Below are 27,454 nucleotides of genomic sequence, written 5' to 3'. Positions count from 1 at the left end.
ACTGTGCCACTATAAACATAGGTGCACATATATCACTGTGGTATGATTCTTTTAATTCTTTGGGGAAGATTCCCAGTAGGGGAACAAGCTGGGTCAAATGGGACCTGTACTCCTAGTTCTTTGAGGTATCTCCCTATTGATTGCCACAATGGTTGCACCAATCTACATTCCCACAGACAATGGAGAAGGGTTCCTTTCTCCCCACACCCCTGCCAGCATTTGTTATTGGTTGATTTCTTGATAGCAGCCATTCTTTGTGGGGTGAAGTGGAATCTCGGTGTTGTTTTCATCTGCATCTCTCGAATGACCAGTGATGTTGAACATTTTTTCATACATTTATTTGCTGTTTTTACTTCTTTGAGAAACGTCTGTTCATTTCAGATGCCCATTTTTGAATTGGGTCTTTGAATTTGGGAGGTCTGATTTTTTTCAGTTCTTCATATATTCTAGATAGTAGTCCTTTGTCTGAGGTACAGCTGCTAAATATTTCTTCCCACATTGTAGGTTGTCTCTTAGCTCTGTTGGTAGTTTCTCTTGCAGTGCAGAAGCTTTTTAATATGATGAGATCCCAGTTGTTGATTCTTTGTGCTAGCTCCTGTGCTACTGAAGATTTGTTCATAAAGTCTTTTCCTATGCCAATGTCATCAAGAGTTTGACCTAACTTATCTTCCAGCAAGTTTAGTGTTTCTGGCTTAATATTTAGATCTTTAATTTACTTTGATCTTAGTTTAGTGCATGGTGATAGGTATGGGTCTAATTTTAATCTTTGGTAGGTTGAAATCCACTTTTTCCAACACCATTTGTTAAATAGGCTATCTTTCCTCCAATGAGGGTGATTGGCTCCTTTGTCAAAGATGAGGTGGCTGAGTATGTCTGGAGTTTTTTCTGCATCTTCTAATCTATTCCATTGATCCTCAGGTGTGTTTCTTTGCCAGTACCATGCTGTTTTCATCACAGTAGCTTTGTAGTATAGTTTCAAGTTGGGGATTGTGATACCCGCAGCCATGTCTCTGAGGTCTAGAATTGCTTTTGCTATTCTAGGTTTCTTCTGCTTCCAAATGAATTTTTGGATTGTTTTCTCTAGTTCTATGAAGTATATTGTTGGAATTTCAATTGGCATTGCATTGAATCTATATAGTAGTTTTGGAAGTATGGCCATTTTCACTATATTGGTTCTTCCTACCCAGGAACAAGGGATATCTTTCCATTTTCTTATATCCTCTTCAATCTCTTTTTTCAGACTGCTGTAGTTTACAGTGTAGAGGTCTTTTGCTTCCTTTGTTAGGTTGATTCCTAGATATTTCATTTTTTTAGCTACTATTGTAAAAGGAATTATTTCCCAATTTCACTCTCAATGGGTCTGCTATTTGCATATAAGAAGGCTACTGTTTTTTGAGTGCTGCCCTTCTATCCAACTACACTACTGAATCTGTCAATTAGGTCTAGAAGATTTTTGACTGAGCTTTTTGGATCTTTTATGTAAAGTATATCATCAGCAGATAATGACAGTTTCAATTCTTCCTTTCCTATCTTTACTCCTTTTATTTCTTTCTCATTTCTAATTGCTATGGCTAATGTTTCCAGAACAATATTGAACAGGAGTGGTGATAGTGGGCATCCTTGTCTTGTTGCTGATTTTAGCATGAAAGTTTTCAGTTTTTGAATATTTAGTATGATGTTGGCTGTTGTTTTTTCATAGACAGCCTTAATCAGGTTGAGATAAAGACCTTCTATTCCACTGTTATGTAGCATTTTTATCGTGAATGGGTGTTGGATTTTGTCAAAGGCTTTTTCTCCATCTATTGAGATGATCATGTGGTTTTTGTCCTTGACTCTGTTAATATAATCCATTACATTTATTGATTTACAGATGTTGAACCATTCTTGCATCCCTCGGATAAATCCAACTTGGTCAGGGTGTATGATCTTCTTGATGACACTCTGTATTCTGTTTGCCAGTATCATGTTGAGGATTTTTGCATCTATGTTCATTAGGGAGATTGGTCTGTAGTTCTCTTTTTAGGTTGGGTCTTTCCCTGGTTTTGGAATCAAAGTAACACTTGCTTCCAGGAATGAATTTGGAAACCTTGCTTCCCCTTCAATTTCCTTGATGACTTTATAAAGTAATGGTGATAGTTCTTCTTTAAATGTCTTGTAGAATTCAGCAGTGAAGCCATCAGGACCTGGACTTTTCTTTGTTGGTAAGTTTTTTATTACATTTTCAATTTCACTTATTGTTATTGGGGTGTTTAGAATTTCTATATCTTCATTTAATTTTGGCAATTCGTATGTATCTAGGAACCTGTCCATTTCTTCTGTGTTTTCCATTTTATTAGAGTACAGGTTCTCAAAGTAGGTATTAGTGATTCTCTCGAATTCTGCTGGATTTGTTGTGGCTTCAACTTTTTCATTCTTAATTGCATGGATCTGAGCCTTTTCTTTCTTTTTTGATAAGGTTGGCTAAAGGTTTATAGATTTTATTTATTCTTTCAAAAAACCAACTCTGATTCCTTGATTTTTTGTATCATTCTCTTAGTCTCCATTGCATTGAGTTTTGCTTGGATCCTTACAATTTCCTTTCTTGTATGAGCTTTGGGCTTGTTATGCTCTTTTTCCAGGAGCTTGAGGTTCTGCATTACGTTATTTATCTGAGTTCTCTCTGTTGTCCTAATATGGGCATTCACTGCAATGAATTTCCCATATAGAACTGTTTTCATTGTGTCCCACAGATTCCTGTATGATGTACTGGCATTATCATTCACTTGTAGAAACTAATTTCTTTAATTTCCTCTGTCACCCATTGGTTGTTCAGGAGGGTGTTGTTCAATTTCCATGTGTTTGTGGGAGTTTTGCAATTTCTTATGTTATCGACCTCCAATTCTATTACAGTATGGTCTGATAATATACAGGGGAAGACTTCGATTCTTTTACATTTACTTAGATATGTCCTATGAGCTAGCATGTGATCTATTTTGGAGAATGACCTGTGCACAGCTGAAAAGAATGTGTATTCTGATTTTGTAGGGTGGAACACTCTCTAAACATCTATTAAGTCCATTTGTTCAATAGCTTGGTTCAGCTCTAGAATTTCATTGTTAATTTTTTTCCTAGATGATCTGTCCATTTTTGATAGAGGGGTGTCAAGGTCCCCCACTACAATTGTATAAGTGCTTATTTGGTTTTTCATGTCCATTAATATTTGTTTTGTATAGTTGGGGGCATTCATATTTGGTGCATATATATTTAGGCTTGTCATCTCTTCCTCTTGGATTATCCCTTTCACAAGGATGTAGTGACCATCTTTGTTTCTCTTAATTAGTTTTGATTTGAAATCTACTTTGTCTGCAAATAAGATTGCTATGCCTGCTTTATTCTGGGTTCCTGTCACGTGGAGAACTGTTTTCCATCCTTTTACTTTCAATTTATGGATTTCCTTTTGAGTTAGGGGTGTTTCTTGTATACAGCATATTGCTGGGTTTTGCTTCTTAATCCATTCTATTTCTTTTGATTGGTGAATTGAGGCCATTAACACTGATAGTTATAATTGACAGATATTGACTCATCCTTGTCATATTTTACTGTTGTTGGCTCTTTCATTTCTTATTTTTCCCCTCTTTCACTTTAGTGTGTTACCTTGTGTGGTGCCTTCTCTCTGCTGGGCTTCATGGAGTTGTGACCTTCATTCTCTTTTTCTAGGATATTGCTTAAAATTGTTTGCAGTGCTGGTTTGGTGTTCACGAAATTTCTCAGGTGTTCTTTTTCGTGAAAGTATCTAATTTCCCCATTGATTTTGAAAGATAATTTTGCAGGATACAACAGTCTAGGTTGGAGTTATTTTCTTTTAGGGCTTGAAATACTTCACTCCAGGCTCTCCTTGATTTGAGGGTTTGTGTTGAGAAGTCTGCTGTGATTCTGATGGGCTTTCCTTTGTAGGTGATGTTTCTTTTCTCTGCCTGTAGGATTTTGTTCTTCTGTTGGGTTCCTGGGATCTTGACTATTATATGTCTAGGTGTAGATATTTTTTGATCATGACTAGTTGGAGTTCTATACGCCTCACTTATCTGTATGTCCAATTCTCTACCTCTGTCTGGGAAGTTTTCTACTATTACTTCTGTAAAGTTTTTTATGTCAATTGTACTTTTTCCTGTTTTTTCGTGGACTCTTATCAGTCTTATGTTATTCTTCTTTGTATCATCTAGCAGTTGTTGGATTGATTTCTCGTGGTCCCTTACTATTTTTAAGAAATCTGTTTTCATGTTCCTTCACCGCGATCCTGTCTTCTATATCTGATAATCTATCTTTAGATTCCCTTAATCTGCTCTGCATGCTTTCAATGGAGTTTTTAATCTCCTGAGTATCTGTTTGAATCTGTTTCATGGATTCCATTTCTTTCCTATGTTGGGTGATCATGGTTTCCATTTCTTTCTTATGCTCAGCATTCATGGCTTCCAGCATGGTTCTGAGCTCATCTATTTTTTTTTATCTGTTTCTGTTCTAGAGCATGTTATCATGTCTTTCACTCTGCTCAACATCTCTGTAGTTATCTGGGAAATTATTTGTTTTGAATTTTTCTAGAGCCTCATTCATGTTTTGTTACTTCCTGTGCTATCAGTTCAGGGTGTCCAAGTGGTTATCAGACTTTTCCACCTCGTTTCCCCCAGAGTTTCCCTTTGGTGGGGTGGAAGTCTGAGTTTGTGCCTTGCTTAAATGTCTTCTCATTTTTGTTTTTGGTATTGTCCTTGGTTTAATTCCTGGGTTGATACTTCGAAATTGCTTATTGTCAGTATCTTTGTTGCTTGTATTTAGAACCCTTATGGAATGATTGCTTCTCAGAGGTGTCTTCCAGATATAGCTTGTCTTTAGGTTTTGAGTCTCTAATGGCTCTGAGGCTATCTCATTTTCATTATACCAGGAAGGACAACTGATTAGATCACAACACCTTAGCCCAAGTGATACAATCAGCAACACCATAGCATCAAGCACAGCTTAGAGATTGACAATTTGTGGTAGTTATTAATCTATCACCTTTAACTCTATGAGTTAAATCAAAATTGAGGACCAGCCCAACATATGTTTATAGTGAATAGACTCTTCAATATAGCAACTGTACCCTTCGGGATGGGGAGTTAGAAGAAGTTGGAGAGGAAGGGATAGACAGGTAGGATAGGGAAAGGTTAGCAGTGAGGCCAGAGGACACAGGAAGATCACACAAACTCGAGAAACTGTTAAACACAAGAGGAAAAGAAAATGAAAGAACAAAGACAAGAACAGAACAACCTAACAGCAATAGGGAGGCTAGAAACTGTATTTACTTTCCTTTAAAGCTAATGACAATTGAGAGAAGTAAAAAGAAAAAAAATAAAGAAGAAATGTGAATTAGGGCCAGAACAGGGACAAAAGTGAGATGAAGAACAATGTGGGACAGTGCGAGAATGTGAGGAAAGAGAAAGAAGAGAAAAGAAAAAGAAAAATTTGAAAAGAGTAAAAAAAAATAAAAACAAGAGCAAAAAAAGAATTTTTGAAAATAAATAAAAAATAAAAATGAAGGGTCTCCTTCAGGGTATGTCTCTGCTGTCACAACAAACAATGTGGGCAGCAGTATGCAGATGTAAGTCAATGCATCTGAGCAAGCCAGTAGAATACCTGTGAGATTAAGGCAGATTTCTGGCTGCAAGTCCCAAGTTGAGTTCCCTGTCCTCCTGTAGGGTTGAATTCTGCAAGGTTCTACTGCAGGTTCCAGCTGCCCTTCCCCTGAAGATAGTCCAGGTTTCAATGGGAGGTGATGATCCCTCCAATTTACCAAGTACTGCAGTTCGGTGTGCCTTTATTGCAGAGATTCTCTTCACTTTTCCAGTGGGCTTCAATTTTCATCAAGGAGCTTGAGAGAGGCCCTCTTCCTGTTGTTCACTTCTGCTCTATCTTCTGGAGCTCAGGACAATGGCCATTATGATGCCCTGTGCCTTTGTTGTGTGGAGCCAGGTACTGGCACAGCCAGGAGGCCAGAGGTGGGGATGCGGGGGTGGCATGCACTGCAGGCACCCTCCATGCCTCCAAGGTCTTCATCATCCTGTTGCCAGTTGTCTCAGTTCCTTTTTGTTTTGTCTATACTCTAAATCATGAGTTAACGATGACAGCTGTGGAGGCTATGGGGACATTTCAGGATTGTTTGCTGTTTTCACCATGACCTACATTTTTTAGTAATTTTGTGTCTTTTAAAGAAATTAAGTACACCTGACAATACACTATAGATCTTTACAGAAAGGATTCAAATAACACTTCTTAATATGTTTTCAGCACAAAAAAATTATTTTGTTGTATGCACTATGGTAAATGTCATCGTAAGAAAGTAGACTCCAGGAAGAACTTCTAAAACAAGGAACTTACTATATTATTCTTAAATTTTATTAATGTCTTAAGTTTATGCATCATTTACAATCAGACATGTGTTTTAAAAGCACTCATACATAAATAGGCCAAGGACCATTAAGTAATTCATCCCTATAACATGCATGCCAATATTATTCAAGTGTGTATAACAAAGAGAAATAAATTTTAAGCCTTTTTCTTTGGAATATTTGGAAATATTTATAAATTATTATTTAGGATGCCAAATATTTTTCTAGGACATGTTTTTATTTTGGTACTGGGGATTGAACTCAGGGCCCCATGCTTGCCAAGCAGGCATGGTGCTACTGAGCTAAATCTGACCCAACAAATGTATTTTTCAATAGGAAATGCTGCTATAATTAAAATACATTACTGTTGATAAAGACAACTGGTAAAACATTTGTGCTATGCATGATCAGCAAGAGAAATTCCAGTGGGCCTAAGGTACATGTCAAATATGAAGCAAGCAGCATCATTTAAATGGTTTAGTTGAAAGAACAGGTACCATAAGCCAGATTACTGGACACATATATATTAAAGGCACATGATGAACCTAAACAGGTGGCTAGATTCTACCCACTAATTTGTTTTTTCATTGGGAAAGGAATGTCCATTTAATTGCACTTATTGATAAATAAATGCAATTAATCTAGGGCAGCAAACATCTTTCTTTCAGACACATGACAACTACTGGATAAATGCTGAGTAGCTGAAGCAGTATGATTTCAGCCCAATTTTCTTACACTGCAGTAAAATTGACATTAAATTGTTGTACATTGTTTCTACATATTCTCTCAGATTTCATTAAAACTTCACAATTAAGTAAAGAATTTTTTAAACAATAAAAGATGCTCAAACTATTATTCAACAGGAGTCAAATCCAAACTCTGGAGTTGACTGCTGACTATATTCAGTTTGGGCTTTTCCCAGAATGGAAAAAATTCCCAAACAATCTCCTTGTGTACAACTAAAATGTTAGCACATCCACTGTGGTTCCCTCCTTTTTCTTTGGTGATTCAGAGGTGTTTGCCTCCCAACCCTTCCGTTACACATTCTTTAACAATACAATTCCCCTAAATATCCACAGAACAAAAAGTAATATATTAAAAACCACAATCTTCAATATTCAAACCATCATCTTCTCAAATCATTTGATAAGGAAACAAAACATCAAGCATCCACTATATTGTCACTGAAGTTTATTCCCAAAAGTGAATACTAGGAGGCAAAGTATGATACTGTGTGCTTCTAACAGGCTAGTGAAATATTCCCCATCAGATTGAAATAAAAAATTTTAGTGCTTTACCTGTTTGGGCTCCTGGAAATAAGCAGGATTGTAATAATTGTAAATAATTACAATTCCCAAAATAACAATATTCTCCATTTACATTGTTTTGAAGCACCTGAAACTTCAATAACAAAAGACATTAAGATATTAGCAATTCTATTTGCTCCTTTAATACTTTTATGTGCATATATAAAGATTCTATATAGTTTTAGTAGCTTGTAAGACTGGTGGTTTCCAATTTGGCAACAGCTTTGTGCAATTGAAAACAAAAATCTTTCTCAAAGTAGATGACACTAGTTAACAAACCAAACAAACAAACAAAAGCCCTTTTAAGGCTACTGCTATAATGAATGGTTCAATCTGAAGTTCAGTGGAATAAACTGGCTGATACGAACAAAAAGAAATCTTGAAAAGGCATAGAACAAGATTGAAACAAGAAAAAGTGAAAAGAGGGTTGAAGAAACTGGCAGACAATTTTTTGAGTAGTGAAAGGCTTGAGTCACATGGGATTGTTTTTAATTCCTTTGTCTCTCATATCCTTGATTAATGATAATTTTTTCTTTCTTATTTCTTTACACAGCTTGGCCATGTAAATCCACCACAAAGCGATGATACAATGATATAGATGAACACCTTTAAAGAGAAAGAAGGCAATTTTATTTTCTTGAGTTTATCATATGTTGCTAAATTACACATATATGAAAACAAAGCCCTATTAAAGAAATGCTTCTGATTAGACTAGCAGTTCATTACTAATACAACAAACTAATCAAGTATTGTTAAAGACATGAAGAAAATTAAGACAGAAGTAGAATTTAAATTATCCTGTCTGATATAATTCTCATGTACTTGAATTCCACTGTGATTTCTTGTGTCCGGGAGAAAGCAATGGGGTGTTGATCTTCACGTATAACTAGGCAGAATCAAGGCTACATGAGCAACTCTTACTGATGGATCATTAACATGTCAAAAAAATTACAAATAACCACAATTTCCTTGAGGTGTGATTTTACTATTAACTATATTCTTAATTTTTACATATACATTTGATTTTTCATTATTACAATGATAAGAATACATAAAGAGACTCTACACCTATACAACCTATGAGCAGGAATGTTGCTGCGTAGTGTTCAGTGGAAAATTAAACAATAATTATGATTACCAAACCAAAGAAAAGCTGATGATAGGAGAGTGCAAAAATGCTAGTTCAAGTATAGGTTTTTAATTCTAATACTGTAATTTTAAATTATGATAATTTAAACAATGTCTAGTTTATTACATTCAAAATGTAGATTTATTTTCTTCATTAGGGTCACGAGATTAAGTTGGCCATCGTGTTTTATAACTTTGAGGTCTTTCAGTGACTGATTTTGTTGCTCAAAAGTTAGGGGGAAAATGTGTTCAGGAATTACATGTCTCATGCCCTAAAAGTGAGCAGAACACTCTGCTTTCCTATCAATGTTGCTGTGGAGTGGGTGGTTATTAATGAATAGTTTAAACTATCCACACTGCATTCGAACAAACCCACATGCATATTCCACAACTCTAAAGTTTACTAACTTGATATCAAGTACAATATTTGCCACCACTATAAGGATTTGTTAAGCTAGGTGCCAACACCTTTTAGCAAAGATTAAGACTACATTTAGAGCAGTGTTTTGTATATAATATGTAATCAATAAATATAATCTGAACTTAACAATTCAGCTGCATAAGTCAATCTAAAATCACAGACCAAAGATTAAGGAAGACCTAGGAGCTTAGAATGTGCCACCTGAGGACTCTGAGGTAGGTCCAACTATCTTTTCTCTTAGGGAGGTCCAACTATCTCAGGTACAGAACCCTCATAAAGTATTGCTTAGAGGTAACTTTGGGATTTTGCAAATGACTGAAAGATGAGGAAGAAAGGCAGTTTTTCCCCGAAATGAAATAATACAGGTCAAACCCTTACACCTTTCCACATCTTTATCAGTGGTTCTCATATTTTTGCTTCAGGATCTCTGCATTTTTAAATTTTTTAAATGCTTTTTTGGGGGGGTCAGGGATTTAGCTCAGCGGCACCGCACCTGCCTCACAAGTGCAAGGTCCTGAGTTCAATCCCCGGCACACACAAAGTTTTTTTGGTCTTGTCATGCTCAGGATCAAACCCAGGGGTTCACATATGCTAGGCAACTGCTCTACCACTGAGCCAAATCCCCCAGTCCCTCTTTACATAAAAATTACTGAGGACTCCAAATGATTCTCTTTTAGGGGAATTACAAATATGATAAATTTATCATAGTAGATATTAATATTTACAAATATATAATTTTAACATAATGATAATAAACTCCTTACATATAAACAGAACTAATATTTGTATTATAAATAACTGCATTATCCAGGCACGGTAGTATGTGTCTGGTACCAGCACTTGGGAGGCTAAAGCAGGAAGATCACTTGAGCCCAGGAATTTGAGGTTAACCTGAACAACACACCAAGAACTCAACTCAAAGAAATACAATAACTACAGTATAACCACATTTCTGTGAGTTTAACATATATAAGAATTCTCAATCAGGGAGAAAGGTTTTAAGTGGAGATGATATTTCACAGTAACTTAACCATGGAATTGGAAAACCACTTTCTGGTCTTGAGTTCCATCACTAAAAGATATATGTAGCTCATTTAAGAGTGATAATCACTGAGAAAGAATCCCAGTACCTAATTTCTCAGAAACTGAAAAATAAAATCAGATACTAAAAGAACAAAAACTAAACTCACAATTGATACGATGATGATGATGATGGTAAGCTTGATGTTCTTCATACACATGGCTCGGGCAAGATTTCTGCTGGTTGTTTTGAAGGTGACAGACTGGAAGAAAGCATAATTGTTTGTTTAATCCTTGGCAGTGAAGGCATGGATGATTTGCAGTAATGCCACAGAAAATACTTTCATTAATTGTGTTATGTCCCAATGTCCCTTATACCTCCCTTTTCTAAGTTGAGACTTGCTATTCATAATCACTATTTTCCCAGAGCAGGATTCTCCCAGGTCTATCATAAGGAGTATGAGTCCATTGGAAAGGCTTCACTCTTTATTCTTCACCACTGTGGCAGTGTACATGGTGTTAAGCACCAGAAGTTGCTCTTTCCATTAGTAGAAGAGTATTTTCCTCTTTATGTTTCTAGTAAGAAAAGTTCCTTGTAAACCAGTTGGATGCATATGTATTGCCCAATTCTGTCCAGTATAATCTTAGGACTTTGAGCCATAAAATATGTTTGATTTTCACAGGAAGATATGTATTTACTTGTATAATGGCTCAAACCATAGAACTCCATTCCTTCAGTTATCCATTTTCTTTTGCATCATCAATTTCACAGAATCTACTGAACCATTTTCACCATTACACAAGCAGTTTAAACAGGCAAACAAATAACAAGACTCTCTACCCCTGCAATTTAGTTCCTAGATATATACCCAACAGAGATGTACGTACAAGTTAACCAAGAGCCACATGCAAAAATGTTTCTAACGGCATTATTTTTCATACCTCAAACTAGCAACTACTCATGCCCACCAACCATACAGTGCAAAAATATAGCTGTTACATAACGGAATGCTACACAATAAAAATTAATAATCTACAACTACATTTCTGCAATTAACAATCTATACACCATGGATACATCTCACAAACCAATTTTGAGATTAAAAAAATTGATATAGAGTAAATTCTATCATTTATTAAGCCTTAGGAAAAAGTTAGGGTAGGTGTCACTCATAGAGGGGAGTACTGACTACAAGAGAACAGAAGGAGCTTCTGGAGTGCTAGTCATTCTCTAATTCTTAATCTGTATGTTGGTTCCACAAGTGTGCTACTTTGTGAAAATACAAGTTGAACATTTATGGCTGATACACTTTTAATTTCAGTAAATTGTCTTTTTAAAAATCTACTCTCTTGACTGTATATTCATTTTCATCCATCTTCTCCACAAAGTCTCTATAGTACATTAAGTGAAAGGGGCACCCCCACTTGAATTTCACTTAATGCACAATGTACAGGATGCCACATGGATTACTTTCTATGTGTATAGTGAGAATGCTCAAAATCTACTCTCAGAGCATATTTCAAGTACTCAATATATTATTACTAATTATAGTCACCATATTATACATTAGGTCTCTAAACTTATTTTATAACCCAAGTTTGTACAATGACCATTATCTGCCCATTTTCCCCACTTCCTAGCCCCTGGGAATTAGTGTTCTATGCTCTGCTTCTATGCATTCAGGATTTTAACACCTCACATGAGAGATAATGCAGTATTTTTCTTTCTTTGTATAGCGTATTTCAATTACTATAATGTCCTCTGGGTTTATCCATGTTGTTGCAAATGCTAGGGTCGTTTTTAAGGTTGACCAATATACCAGTGTGTGTGTGTGTGTGTGTGTGTGTGTGTGTGTGTGACCATTTCTTTATTCATCCACTGACATTTAGACTATTTCCATATATCAGCTATTATAATGTTGCAGTGAACATGAGAACAAAAATATCTCTTGGAGTACTGATTTCATTTCTTTTGGATATAATAAACTGTGAGAAAGGATTGATGGATTATAAGGTGGTTCTAGTTTTAATTTTTTGAAGACATTCCATACTGTTTTCCATAGCGGCTGCATAAACTCACATGCCCTCCAATAGTACACAAGGGTTCCTTTTCCTCTATATCCTCTCCAACACTTGTTCTCTTTCATCTCTTCAATAACTGCCATCCTCTCTGGTGTGAGATAATAACTCACTGTGGTTTTGATTTGCACTTCTCTGATTTTTTTTTTTTTGGTACTGGGGATCAAACTCAGGACCTTGCACTTGCAAGGCAGGTGCCGCAACCACTGAGCTAAATCCCCAGATGCACTTCTGATTTTTAGTGATGTCGAACATCTTTTAATGTACCCATTATCCATTTGTATGTCTTCTTTAGAGAAAAGTCTGTTTAATAAGTTCTTTGCCCATTTAAAAAATTTTTTTCTTTGCTATTGAGCGTAGGGGTTATTTACATACTTTGAACACTAATCCCTTATCAGGTTATATATGTCTTACAAATATTTTATCTCAATGTGTATATTCCTTTTTCATAATTATTGTTTCCTCTACTATTACAGGGTTTTTATTTGATACAGTTCTTTTTTTGACTGTTCAGCTTTGTTTTTATTAATACATGTTTACGGTACATAATGATTACATTCATTGTGGGGAGTTGGTCTTTTAATCTGTTTTGTTCTCTGAGTTTTTGGTGTCGCAGCCAAAAAAAATCCCTGCAAAATAATGTCAAGAAGTCTTTTTCCCTATATTTTCTTCTAGAAGTTTTATGCATTTGGGTATTCAGTCTCTAATCCACTTTATTTGATTTTTACGTACTTTGTAAGATAAGGGTCCAATTTCATTGTTTTGTATGTGGATACCCAGTTTTCCCCCATACCATTTATTGAACAGACTGTCCCTTCCTTATTGCAGTTTTTGGCATCCTTGTCAATAGTAACACTATATGCAATTATGAATATGTGTATATAATTTATATACATATTACAGTACATATAATTTCTATATGGTATTGTTGGTCTCTCTTTTTATGCCAGAACCACACTGCTTTGATTACTATAGTTTTGTGATATAATTTGAAGTCACTACTAAGATTGGTGTGATACCTCCAACTTTTTTCTGCTTTCTCAAGATTACTTTGGATATTTTTTGTGGCTCCTTATGAGTTAGAATTTTAATAGTGATTGAATTAAATGTGTATATTATTTTTGGTCATTTTAACAGTATTGAGTCTTCTAATCCATGAACATGGGATTTTTTTTTTCATTTTTGTGTCTTCTTCAATTTCTTTAATGAATGTTTTGTAGTTTTCAGTATATATATCCTTCTCCTCTTTGGTTAAACTTATTTCTAAGTATTTTACTTTTTCTGGTACTATTATAAACAGGACTGTTTTCTTGATTTCCTTTTCTAATAGACAGTTACATAGATACTGACAATATGATTTGAAGAGGGAAATAGTCACTTGAGAAAAACCAACCAATGTGATTTAGGGAGCTCTGGGTCACACACAGAGGAGTCAGAAAGTAAGATCTAGTAGGCTAGTAGGTACTGAGTCAATCATGCCTATGTAATTAGAAGTCAATAAAAACTCTTAAACTGTAGTTTAAGTTTCTCTGTTGGGCATGATGTTAAACAGCAATGCCAGAAAAATTTAACTTCCTGACTCCTTCAGAACAGAAGCACTACATTTGGTAACTTTCTAAACTCTACTCAATATATTTTTCCCTACACTGATCTTAATCTGTATCCTCCGCCTATAATAAACCATTACACTAAGTATAACACTGTTCTTGGAGTTCTGTGAATCCTCCTAGTGAGCTATTGAACTTGAGGGTGGTTTTGGGAACTGTGCCTTTCAAAATGTACAGTTATTTAATTTCTCAGTTGTTTTATCTCTTCACAATTACTCACTAAAATGCATTGAAATGTAGCAGTACTTAGAAAATTTCAAGGGAAAATTATCTTAATCCATACCAGTCAAAACACTTCAAATAGGAGAGCAAAAGTACATACTCATTCTGGAAAATTCAGAATATATTACTACCCACAGACTCTTCTAAAGAAAATCTGCTACCTCAAACAAATACTAAGTCGCAATAGTGTAAGGAAGAAGACAACATGGATAAGAAAAAAAGATGACCTTGAAACTAATAAATGTAAATGCAATTTTGTGATTCAATATATTGGATGGAGATGCCTTCAAAATTCTAAGGTCAGTATTTGAACACTAATAAAGCACCTATTTTAATCCAGTTTGGCTATAAAAATCAATTGTTACAACTTATCAAACTTCCTTAGGGCTGGGGGTGGGGGTAGGTAGAAGAGAACAGATATAAAAATCCTTATGAGAACAACAAAAGAAGCCTGAACAGTCTAATAGACATTCTACATAATTTCATTAGCAGGTGTAATGAGTTTTGAGGACCTGCTAATCTCATACTTGTGTAGTAGACTAAACTGTAGCTCCAAAGATAGGTCTACATCCTAATCCCTATGGTGACATTATTTGGACAAAGGGTCTTTACAGATGTGATTATGTCAGTAATCTTCAGATAAGGAGAGTTTCCTGGATTATCCAGGTGGGCCCTAAATGCCACCACAAATGTCCTTCTAGAAGGAAGGTAGAAAAGGATTTCACACACACACACACACACACACACACACACACACACACGCATGGAAGAGAAGGTAATGTGAACATGGAGGCAGAGACTATAATACAGACACCATCATCCGCTAGGAACTGGAAGAACCAAGGGATGGATTCTTTCCCAGAACCTCTGTAGTGCAGCCCTAACAATATCTTGATTTCAGCCTTCTGAAACCAGCTGGCATTCAAATAAACATCTGTTCTTTTATGCCGTTATGGTCTGTGATAATTTGTTACAGCAGCCACAGAAAGCTAGTAACAAAAAAATTGAAAACTAAATATTAAAGAAGCTTTTAAAATTACCAGAAGAGGAGCATGAGTCCGTATCTTTAAACTACACTACTACAAGAAAAAAATTTAAAACTTCAGTTTGAAAGGGAAAAATGGAGTCAAAACTTTAAAAAGCAATGAAAGCAACAGAAAAAAAATACAGATAAATATAAAATTGACTAAGCTTATCTTTGCAAGTAAAAAACATATCAAAAGCAAAAAAGGGAAGGTAGAAAACTGGAATTATAATGTAAAATTACTGCACATTTTAAGGCATAACAAAGCAATAATTTAAAATAATTGTAAGAATATATATTCTAATTTCTAACTACTAAAATTACGAAAAGTTATAATTTAAAAAAACTGATGGGCAAATTAAGCACCATGACCAACTGGGATTTACTGTCAACATGCAAGGACGGTACAACAAATGAAAGTCAATCAATATAACACTGTAGATCACATTAACAGGATGAAGAAGAATAAACCAATCTTCTCAACTCATGTGGAAAAAGTACCTGAGAAAATTAAACATCCTTTCATGATATAAACAATAAACCAGGAATAGAAGAGAACTTCCTAAACGTTTAAAAGAATATGTACAAAAAAACCCAACAGGAAACACTACATGTAACAGTCAAAAATTGAATTTTTCCTTTAAGATCAGGAAAAAGGCATGGATGTGTTTTTACCACTTCTATTCAATAAATAACTGGAAGTTTTAGAAAGAGTAGGCAAGACAAGGAAATAAATATAAATTAAAAAGAAATAACTATTCCTGTTAAAGATGACATAAATTCAGTGAACTTGCAGGATATAAAATATATAGCAATCAGTTACATTTTGAGATACTTCCAAAGGACAATATAAAAGAAAATGTTTTAAAAATTTGCTTATATCATCAGGAAAAATGAAATAGTTTTTAATTGTGGTAAGAATACTTAACAGATAAAAGGACAAAACTATCTTTCCAATAAAAAAGACACTAGTAGTATAAATGAAACAAATTAGCAAATAACTTACACTGTATTTTTGAAACAATGGAATAGATAATTTGGGGAATTATTTGAATTTCTCCCTACTTCCTATTTATCTATCTTCTGTTCTATTCCACACACACACACACACACACACACACACACACACGAATCTAACATCTACTTGTATTATATTAAAGTATTTTAAAATAAAAACGTTTAACAGGATATCTATGCTCTTAATTATACAATAGTATTGTTCACTATAGGCAGAATGTTGTAAAGATCCTAGAACTTATTTGTAAAATTTGTTATGCAAATTGCCTAAGTGAAACATGATTATTGTTGAAAAGCAAATCCCTATTTCTCTCACCCCCCTAGACCCTGGAAGCCACCATTATACAATCTATTTCTATGAGTCTATTTTGGACACCTTGTGTAAGTGGAATTATGCAGTATTCGTCCTTCTATAACTAGTTTATTTCATTAGCATAATGTCCTTCAGGTTCACCCAGCTTGTTATACATGGCAGAAATACCTTTTGTTTTTAAGGCAGAATAATATTATATAGCACGCACATAACACTTTTGCTTCATCCATTCATCTGTTGATAGACATTTAGATTGTTTAAAAATATTGGTTATTGTGAATGATGCTGCAGTAATCTTGGGCACAGACATCTCCCCACGATCCTATTTTCAATTCTTTTGCATCTAAACCCAGAAGCAGAAATACTGGATCAATTATGTGGTACTGATTTGCATATTTCTGATGATTAGTGATTCTCAACACCTTTTCATATACTTGGACATTTGGTCATTTGTATGTCATCTTTGGATAACTACCTTTATTCTAAAATCAGGTTATTTGGGGCTTCTTTTTTTTTTTCAATTTTAAATGCTAGTTTTTATTTACTGCTAACTGTGCAAAGGACACCAATACTGTGCAGTTACATAAATCCAATATTAAACAATAGCATATGGGACAAATCTAAAGCAGAGCATCATATGACTTCAAAACTGATTAATATCACAGAACACAACTCAGGTCATACAATTCTTAAGAAACCTGAAGAGCTCTCTTATTTAATATTAAGTTACCCAGAAGCAAAGGCTCTTGATTTTGATTTACTTTCTAGAAAAATGGAAATTATAATTTTTAACAGTTTAGTATGTTGTGTGATTTCTCAGCCAGGGAAACAGTTTGTAAGACTTGTTTCAATTGGCACCATTAGCTAATACAAAGTTGACAAGCTGGTTGACAGGGAAACAACTGAATACAAATCAAATATGCTCAGTATGGGGCTAGTTGTACATCCATCTTAATTTCCTTATTCACAGCCCAAAGCAGTATTCCTTTAAAGGAATATATTAAATCAAAAGATAAAACAATCTTAAAGACAGATACAATAGTAATGACTCTTGCCACCTAAATCACTTAAACACCAACATAAAAAACTTTAAAAACCAAAACACCAAGAAAATGGCAGTATAAGGCAGTATAAGAATACTTCATATTGCTGAATCTTACATATTCTGAGATACATAATGAGAAGATGAAGGAGGTGAAGCAATATAGCCAACTGCCCCAGGATTTATAGCACCATGAATTTGACAACCACCATATGCTGTGGCAACTGGATGACAGGGCGCAACACAGGGATAATCTGGCACAACAGGAAGGCAGGAATCAAAACCTGGCAATGGTGGCTGCACATAGGGATCTGACATTACTGGGTAATAGACTGCTCCATGAGGGATAAATCCAGTCAGCATTCACAAAAGTACCATTCGCTGATGCTTCTGTCTGTACACCATCTGCTCTCGCTACCTTACTGTACAAGTGAGGAACAGTTTGGTCTATCAGAGGAGGTGGCTCAGTATAGACTGGGTAATTCTCTACATGAGGCTGCTGCATCTGTGGCACATAGACCATAAAGTGCCAATAGTTGTGATGACAACACTGCAATCCCAGATTGAAATAGTACTGTAAAACTTTTATCTTGAGGCAGATCATGACCAGTTGGATCACAGGAATAAGGTGGAAGTTGTGATGCTAAGTTTGAAGCCTCTTCCACCTCAAAAGGAGGTGGAGGTGGTGGTGGTGGTGGTGGTGGTGGAAAAGAGGCTGCAGCAGCAGGAATAGCAGCAGAATGTTATTGATAAGATGGCAAAGCAATCACTGGCCTGCCTTTTGCAGGTAGAGGTACAAATACAGGCTGTATAGCATTCTGTGAGGAAACTGACGAAGTACTAGTAGTTTGATTAGCTGTTACAGTTAGGCAGGGCTGGAGCAGGAACAGTACTGGCACAGGAAGCTGCAATTACTGCAGAATTTCCCATCATCTTCTGGTGGTAGTTGTATGAGGTAACTGTGTCCTGTGGAGACATGGAAGAACATGGTCTTCTGTCCTGGAGAGACAAGTTTGCTGTAGATGCAGTTGTGCTATATACACCTGAAGTTTCATAGTCTGGCTCTGAAGGATAAAGATATTCTTCATATCTCCCATTGTCATTCTGGCCATTGCCCTCTTCTGAATTTGAAGTCTGTTTTCCTGAGCTATGTCCTCGCCTTCCAATATAGTACCCTGAAGTAGCAGGAACCATCATAAAGGGATTACCATGGTTAGGTAAAGTTGGATAAGCAGTCGCATCTCCTTCAACTTCATAAAAAGTAAGTTTCTTCCAAGCCACTGTGCATCTTTCCATTCTCCAGGACAAAGCCATAATGACACTCCTTATTCATGCAATGCATTGGGCGGGGACTACGTCTAAAGGACGAGATCTATAGGAGAAGTTATCAAAGCTCTGGCAGCACCTTTTACCTGGCTCGGAGTAAAAACCAACTTTAGGGCTTTGCATGTTGTGCCTATTTATAAAACGAGATGAATCCCTGGGTATCCCATATCCTCGACCTTGTCTGTGAGATGAATGTTGATGATGAAACTGTTCATTGCACATAACATTGGCACCTGTTTGTGAGTAGTGCAGTGGAGGGTCATGCCCATAATGCATACTGTGTTGAAGTCTGGGCAGAGGGAGGGAATCTCCCCTGTTGTAAGCCATTGTCATATAAACCTCTTTTCCTCAAACTTTCTTAAATATCTTCTTGCGCTGCTTCATGCCATCTCTGGCATAGCCATTTCTGGGACATAGCCTGTAGACATTTTCTGGTAACCTCTTCCTTTCCGACTGGACATAGCATTCCAGGTAGGAACAGGTGTCACTTGGGTAACTGCTTTTAAATTAGCCAGTGGAACAACATGCTTTTCTGCCAGTTCTTCGATGAAAACAGTTACCGAATGGTTCTCATTTCCAACTTCTTGAATATGAGAATTATAATATATTCCATCTGATTCGAAGTGAACCTGACATTTGTCTCCTAAATAATACTGTCTTCCAGCATACTCCATGCAATCAGATTTTTGAAGTTCTTTTCTGCTGTCCAACCAAACATCAAATTCTACATTATGATAGATTTCTGGATCCACAGCTTTGAGCACTTTATAGGGGAAGAGCATCTTTGATGGATTTTCTGGAGACTTCAATTCTTCCATTCCTTGATTATAGCCCTCTGGTATATTCTGAATACTGCAGCCAGCACCCCACTCTTCATTCCTATCCTGGGTTGAACTCTTGTAATCAATATGGGCATCCTCATTTTCAGTCACAGCATTGTTTCTATTCTTCTTAGAACCACTTCGAAACAAGTGAACTGCAGTTTTCAATGCCTCTTCATCCATGACAAACACATCTTTATAGAGAATCTTATACAATACAGCCTGACAAATAGCTGCACTTGACTGAAGCTGTTTTGAGTACACAGAATCATAGAGGCCATTGCTTGAATAATAGAGTACAATCTTGTCTTTATAGCCATTATCTGTGACATAAATTGGTGGCTTTCCAGGATGGTGATAAAGAATGAAATCCCGATTATAAATTTGAGAAAGAGCTCGTATTTTCAGCTGGCCAGCACTTTCCTTGGGATCTCCCAACCGTTTCAGGTATTTCTCAAAAGACCCCTCCACATAAGACTCAAAAGTTTGTTGATTTTCCTTCATATATGTGACACAAGCCTTCCTAACCTGCAAATGATGGACCTGGCTGCAAAACAAGTGCTCCGAAATAGACCAAAAGAGGCAAGAGGCATCCTTGGCAGTCAGCTTTTGAAACAGCTCTAAGCTGCCTAAATATTCATCCATTGAAGTCTCATTCAAAGACTTCTGGCCACTGTACTTTTTCCATCCTTTATGCATTGTGCATGGAATGGAGGGAGAAAAGGAACAGAAGTGTGGAAAGAAGGAAGAAGCAGGGTGCAGGGAAGAGTAGGGGGCAGGGAGAAGGGCTTCTTTATTGGCTACTAAATAGGAGTTCCTTATGTATTTTGGATATTAAACCTTTATCAGATAAATGTTTAACAAATATTTTATCCCATTTGGTAGGTTGCCTTTTCTTTTTGGTTTCTGGCCTGTGCTGAAATACTTTAGTGTGATGTAGTTCCATTTGTCTAATTTTGTTTTTGCTGCTTATACTTTTGGTGTCATATCCAAGAAATAATTGCCAAGCCAAATGGCATGAAGTTTCTCCTTATGTTTTTTCCCAAGAGTTTGGTAGTTTCAGGTCATATATTTACATCTTTAATTTATTTTGTTTAATTTTTGCCTATGGAGTAAAATAAGGATTGAATTTTATTCTTTTCTATTCTTTTTATTTTTTTATTCTTTTATTCTTTTATCCAGTTTTCCTAATACCATTTGTTGAAGAGACTATCTTTTCCCTCTGATGTATAGTTGCCCATACATCTAGGTTTATTTCCATGCTCTCTATTCTGTTTTCATGCTGGTATCATACTGTTATTCACACTTTTGTCTTATATTTTGAAATCAGGAAGAGTGATGTTTCCAGTTTTGCTCCGCTTGTTCAGGATATTCAAGGTATTGCTTGGGATATTCAGGGTCTTGTGTAGTTCCACATGAATTTTAGGATTTTTCTAATTATTGAAAAAATGCCACTGAAATTTTCATGGGCATTATATTGAATATGTAGATCACTTTGGGTAGCATAGACACTGAAAAAATAAAACGTCTTCCAATCTGAACATAGATGTCTTTCCATTTATTTGTGTCTTATTTTCTTTATTAAAAAGTTGTAACTGACATAATAATTGTATTATTACTGTATACTTAAGGGTACAATGTGAAATATACATAAATGTATACATTGTATAATGATCAAATCAGGACAATTAGCATATCTACCCCCTCAAACATTTATCCTGTCTTAGTACTGATAAAATTCAAAATCCTCTTTTAGCTATCTTGAAATATACATAATTGGTAACCATACTCACCCTATTGTGTAATAAAACACAAAAACTTATTATTCTTATCTCACTGTAATTTTGTATCTGTTGACAAACCTTTCCCCATTATGGTCTCCAGGCTCTGGTAACCACTATTCTGCTCTCTACTTCTGCAAGGTCAACTTTTTTTTAATTCCATGTATGAGAACATATAGTATTTGACTTTCTGTGATTGGCTATTTTTTTTTAAGGTGGAGTGTCATGCTGCCCAGGCTGGTCTCTAACCCATGCACACAAGTGATCTTTTTGCCTCAGCCTCCTGAGTAGCTGGGACTGCAGTTGTGGACCACTACATCCACCATTTTTAGTTGGTTATTTCACTTAATACCTGTTCTTATTGCTGCAAATGATATGATTTCATCATTTTTTGTGACTGAATAGTATTCTACTATATGTATATATACATATTTTCTTTATCCATTCACTCATTCATCATGGACATTTAGTTTGTTTCCTTATCTTGGCCACTATGAATAGTGACGCAATCAACATTTCAGTGCAGATAGTCCTTAAAATACAGATTTCCTTTGGATATATTCTTAGTATAGGATTGCTGGATCATGTGGGAGTTCTAGCTCTCTCTTTTTTTATTTTTAGGAAACTACTATTTTCTATAATGACTATAGTAATTTACATTCCTACCATTAATATGTGAGAGTTTGTTTTACTTCACATCCTCACCACCTTTACCCATTCTGACTGATTTTTCCAAACCATTAAACTGGGATGTTTTTCTACATTTTTGTGTCTTCAATTTTTTTATCTGTGCTTTAAAATTTTCATTATAGAGATCTTTCATCACTTTGGTTAAATTTATTCCTAGGTATTTTATGTCTTTATACCTATTGTAAATGGGATTGCTTTCTTGATTTCTATTTCAGGTAATTCATTATTAGCACAAAGACATCCTGATTTTTATATACTGATTTTGTGTCATGCAACTTTACTGAATTTTTAAAGTAATTCTGCCAGTTTTTGGTGTAGTCTTTAGGGTTTTCTATATATATGACTATGTCACCTGCAAATAACATCCTTTTTTTCAACTTGGAGTGCCTTTATTTTTTTTCTCTTGCCTAATTCCTAGGCTAAATTTTTTTGGCAATGTTTTATAGTTGTTAGTATACAAGCTCTTTACCTTAAGTTTATTCCTAAGTATTTTGATCTTTCAAGTACTGTTGTAAATTTTTAATTTTAAATTTTAAATTTAGGGGCCGGGGATTTAGCTCAGTGGTTCTGCCGCCTGCTTCACAAGCATAAGGTCCTGAGTTTGATCCCCAGTACCAAAAAAACAAAACAAAACATATTTTAAATTTAGTCTTGAAATAACATTTTGCTAGTGTGTAGAAACACAATTGACTATGTTGACTATGTACTCTGCCACCTTACTAAATCTGTTTATTAGTTCTCACAGTTTGTACGTGTGTGCATGTGTGTATGTGGAATTGGTAGTTTTCTACAAATATGACCATGTCATGTACCAACATCAATGATTTTAAGTCTTCCCAATTTGGGTGCTCTTTCTTTGCTTTTACTGCCAATTGTTCTGGCTAGGGGTTTAGTGCTATGTTGAATAGATGTGGCAAGAGTGGATAACTTTGTTCTATTTCTAATCTTACAGGAAAAATTCAATATTTCATTGTTGAGTGTGATGTTAGCTCTGTGCTATTCATATAAGCATTTAAAATATTGAAGCAAATTCCTTCTATTCCTAGTTTGTGTACTTTTTATCATAAAATGGAGTTAAATTTTGGCAAATGCTTTTTTCTGTACCCATGGATATTAACACATGATTTTCATCTTTCATTCTATTAATGTGGTGGAATCACATCAACTGATTTGCACATATCGAAACATCTTTAAATTCTAGGGATAAATTCTATTTGGTCATGGTATTGATCCTTTTAATGTATGACTGGATTTGGTTACCTTAGTTTTATTTTGAGAATTTTTGTGTCTATGTTTTAATCAGGGATAATGGTTTTAGGTATCATTTGTCTGGCTCTAGTATCAGGGTAATGCTCAAAAAATGACTTTGGAAGTATTCTTCATTTTCATTTTTCTGAAGAATGTAAGAAGGAGTTATGTTAATTCTTCCTTAAATATTTGCTAAATTGAAGCTAAGTGAAGTCATCTGGTCCTGGACTTTGATCTGTGGGCAGGTTTTTAATTATTCAATCTCCTTACTCAGAGTTGGTCTATTCAAGTTTTCTATTTCTTCATGATTCAGTCTTGGTAGGTTGTCTGTTTTGAGGAATTTATTTTCTAGGTTATCATATTTGCCGGAATATAATTGTTTTTAATAGTCACTTATGATCCCTTTTATTTTTGTAGCATCAGGTGTAATGTCCCTTTATTTCTGATTGAGTGAAGAAATACTCTGAAATAAAGTTAACTAATGAGAAGAAAGACTTTTATACTGAAAACTATAAAACATTTCAAAAAGGCAATCTAAACAAGTGGAAAGACCTCATATTCATAGAGTGGAAGACTTTGTGTTGTTAAAATGATAATACTACAAAAAAAAGACCTACAAATTCAATGAAATTCCTATCAAAATTCCAGTAGCAATTTTTTATTGTAATAAAAAAAAATAGAACCTCTTCTTAAATTTTATATGGAATGTCTAGGGATCCAGAATAGCCAAAACAACCTTGAAAAAGATGAACAGACTTATGATTCCTGATTTTAAAACTTACTGTATTCTAAAGGTAAATTAATCAAAGCTGTATGGTAATGGTATAAAAACAGACATACACATAATGGAACAGAATAGAGAACCCAGAAATACAATTTTGTGCCAAATAATCTTCAACTAGGATGCCAAGACCACTCAAGGAGAGAAGACAGTTTCTTCAATAAATGATGTCAGTTAAATTAAATGTCTACATGCAAAAGAACGAAGTTTTACCTTTACAGTACACCATAAAAAAATTTAACTCAAAATGGAAGAGACCTAAAACTACAAGACACTTAAAAGACAACAGGGGTAAAGCTTCATAACATGGGATCTGGCAATGTTTTCTTAGATATAACACTGGAAGCACAGAAATTCAAGAAAAAAATAGATAAAGTGGACATCAAATTTAAGAACTTTTGTGTATCAAAAGATACTATTAAGAGAATGAAAAGATAACCCAGAGAGCTGGATAAAATATTTGCAAAGCATATATTTATTAAAGGGCTAACATCTAAATTATCTTAAAAATACTCCTACAATGCAATAATAACTAAAAAAACTTAAAATAGGCTACAGATTTGAATAATTTCTTTAAAGAAGATATACAGATGGTCAATAAGCCTATGTAAAAATTTTCATCAATAATAGTTGCATTATATATTTTTTAAGTCTTTTTTGTATGTCTTAGTATCTTTAATAAAAAATTTTGGCTAGGGAGATAGAGTACCCTTCTTAAAGGCAGCTAATCTTAGAGATAAGCAAAGGGCCCAGCAGAGAGTATGTCTTTGTTTTGGTTTTTTTTCCTCTCATTTTTATCAGTCCATGTTTGCACTGTATAATGATTACATTCATCATGGGGAGTTGGTACATGTACATAACACATCTTAATTCTTTTTGTAGCTCCCTCCTCTCCCCTTTACCCATTTCTTGATCCCCTTCCCTTTTGCAAACGATCTCTCTCCTATTATCTTTTATTTTGCTCTTAATTTATACTTTGGGTTTCTCATATAAGAGAAATCATGTAATATTTAAGTTTACATATCTGATTTGTTTCACTTAACAGAATGGTCTCAAGCTGCATATCTTTGATAATACAAATTTATAAATCCAGAATTATATCTCCTTTATCTGGCCCATACAATTCAAGAAGCAATATTTCACTACCTTAATCATCCCAGGACAAGGTAGCACATAGCTGGAGGCCAACCCAATAGTTCACAGTCCACTGAAATTATCAAGATGGTCAATTCCAAATGGTTTTACTCTGTTCTATCTTGCCTTTACTGTACAAGCCCTAAGAAAATCTTTAGCCTTGGTTTCTCCTTTCTTCTGCCCTTCTGGTTCCTTAACACCCTAGTGTTTTCCCCATAACTTTGTGTGGCACATGGTCACCCCATCTCTGGGACATGTGAATATAATAAACATCTTCCTTTTAAGTCTTATTGTGATCTCCTCCAGCACCCACTGACTTTCTCATACTATATCAAATAGGTATATTCTTAAAATATTAGTTACTAGGGACATATAAATCAAAACAATGAGATACTACTTCATACCCACTAAGATTACTATAATAAAAAGGTAGAAAATATATACTGTCAAAAATGTAGAGAAATTAGTAACCTTGTATGCTGAGGGTAGGAATGTAAAACAGTACATCTGCTATGTAAAACAGTTTGGTGGGTCTTCAAAAATCTAAATTTCAGATTACTGTATAATAAAGCAAGTCTACTCCCAGATATAGACCCAAAGGAACTGAAAGCAGGGACTCAAACAGATACTTTACACCAATGTTCACAGTAGCATTATTCACAATAGCTAAAAGGTGTAGCATTCTAACTGTCCAACTACTCATGTTTCCTCAAAAATAAGTCCTAGCTAAAGGGCCGGGGATTTAGCTCAGTGGTTTCCCCGCCTGCTGTGCAAGTGGAAGGACCCGAGTTCGATCCCCGGTATCAAAAACAAAAACAAAAACAAACATACAAACAAAAATAAGTCCTAGCTGGAAAACATATCTTTTACTGTAATAAATTTTTAATTTGATCATTCATCGTATTTTTTTTTTGGTACCAGGGATCGAACTCAGGTCCTTGCGTTTGTGGGGCATATGACAGAACCACTGAGCTAAATCCCCAGCCCCATTCATCGTACTTTTGATCATCCTCATTAATCAACTATCTGTTGCAATTTCTGTCAAATAAAGACATTACGGTGTGTCCTTATTCATTTTATTCACTGGATCTGGCGCCATGTGATTTCTGGCTCTTCCTCAAAAAGTCAAAATCACCATGAAAGGGAAACATTTTGAATCAATTCAGGCTATTGAGACAGTCACGACTGCACAACTAAAGACATTCAGAAAAGAGTACTTCCAGAGCTGCTTCAGGTCCTATCTTCTCCCCTCCCTTCCTGGCTGCCAAGAAGTTAGCAGCCTCCTTCTGCCCATTCTTCCACCATGAGGTTTTGCCTCACCACAAGCCTACAGCAATGGAGCTGGCTATGGATTGCAACGAGCCCCAATAACCCTCTCCTCTTTTAGACTGGTATTCTTAAATATTTTGTCAGAGCAACAAAAAGCAGACTAACACAATCACCAATCTATTTCATGGTGTAAAATTCCATTCTGCTTTTAACTTTGTAACTGTGTAGACTCAAATTGTAACTGATCTCTGCTCTCCACCTATTCATCATATATCTACCAACTTTCCTCAAAACCTTTATTAATGTAACCACGTGGAAAACGTGAAGACACACAAAACTGTGGAATATGCAGTTCACAGGGGTACATCATCTCCTTTAAGGCTTGTTGGCCTTTCCAAACCTGTGCCTTTGGCTTGATATAAGGAAAGATCCAAGCTACTACTGTAAATAAGAAACTGAATTATCCAGTTTTCAGGCAAGTCATAATTAGCCTATATGCTTGTCTCATATTTTACATGTTTATACAGAAAAAAGATTAGTACCTGAAACTGAGGGAGTAAACTATGTAGGCATCAATGCAAAGCATTAGAAAATTCTTTCTGTATACTAAGTATGCCTTCCAAAGCAAACCTTACTTAATGGTTACTACTAATGATCATAGCTTTCTTTTCAATGCCTCATTGCTAGTCTTATCACAATATAAACACATAATGGAGAAGAGAAAGAAAAACACCTCTAGAGTACTGAATTCAAGGCATTTCAGTTTATGATAGCTATCATTAGCATTTTTTTTACTTTACATCCTGAAAAATATTATACTATTAAATAC

At 35.2% G+C, this 27,454-nt stretch overlaps 1 protein-coding gene and 1 pseudogene across 3 annotated transcripts in view; both read right to left on the bottom strand.

Moving 5' to 3' along the window:
- Window positions 1–6,380: 6,380 nt before the first annotated feature.
- Window positions 6,381–27,454, bottom strand: part of Vamp7 (vesicle associated membrane protein 7) — a 53,844-nt gene continuing 32,770 nt past the window's right edge. For both annotated transcript variants that reach the window (XM_004875319.4, XM_013069500.3), the window contains exons 7-8: window positions 10,442–10,534; window positions 6,381–8,308 (exon numbers count right to left, since the gene is read on the bottom strand). In XM_004875319.4, coding sequence (XP_004875376.1) covers window positions 8,240–8,308; window positions 10,442–10,534 — 162 coding nt within the window. In that variant the 3' untranslated portion in view covers window positions 6,381–8,239. The remainder of the gene's footprint in view (window positions 8,309–10,441; window positions 10,535–27,454) is intronic.
- Window positions 16,107–27,451, bottom strand: LOC147820541 (UDP-N-acetylglucosamine transferase subunit ALG13 pseudogene; annotated as a pseudogene). The gene has a single exon (XR_015448425.1). The product of XR_015448425.1 is annotated as a UDP-N-acetylglucosamine transferase subunit ALG13 pseudogene (transcript).

Source organism: Heterocephalus glaber, unplaced genomic scaffold (genome assembly GCF_053883595.1).
Source record: "Heterocephalus glaber isolate CG9 unplaced genomic scaffold, H.glaber_assembly_v1.0 deba00001863, whole genome shotgun sequence".
NCBI lineage: Eukaryota > Metazoa > Chordata > Mammalia > Rodentia > Bathyergidae > Heterocephalus > Heterocephalus glaber.
Note: the sequence above shows the minus strand (reverse complement) of the source record. Positions and strands in the feature narration are given on the sequence as shown.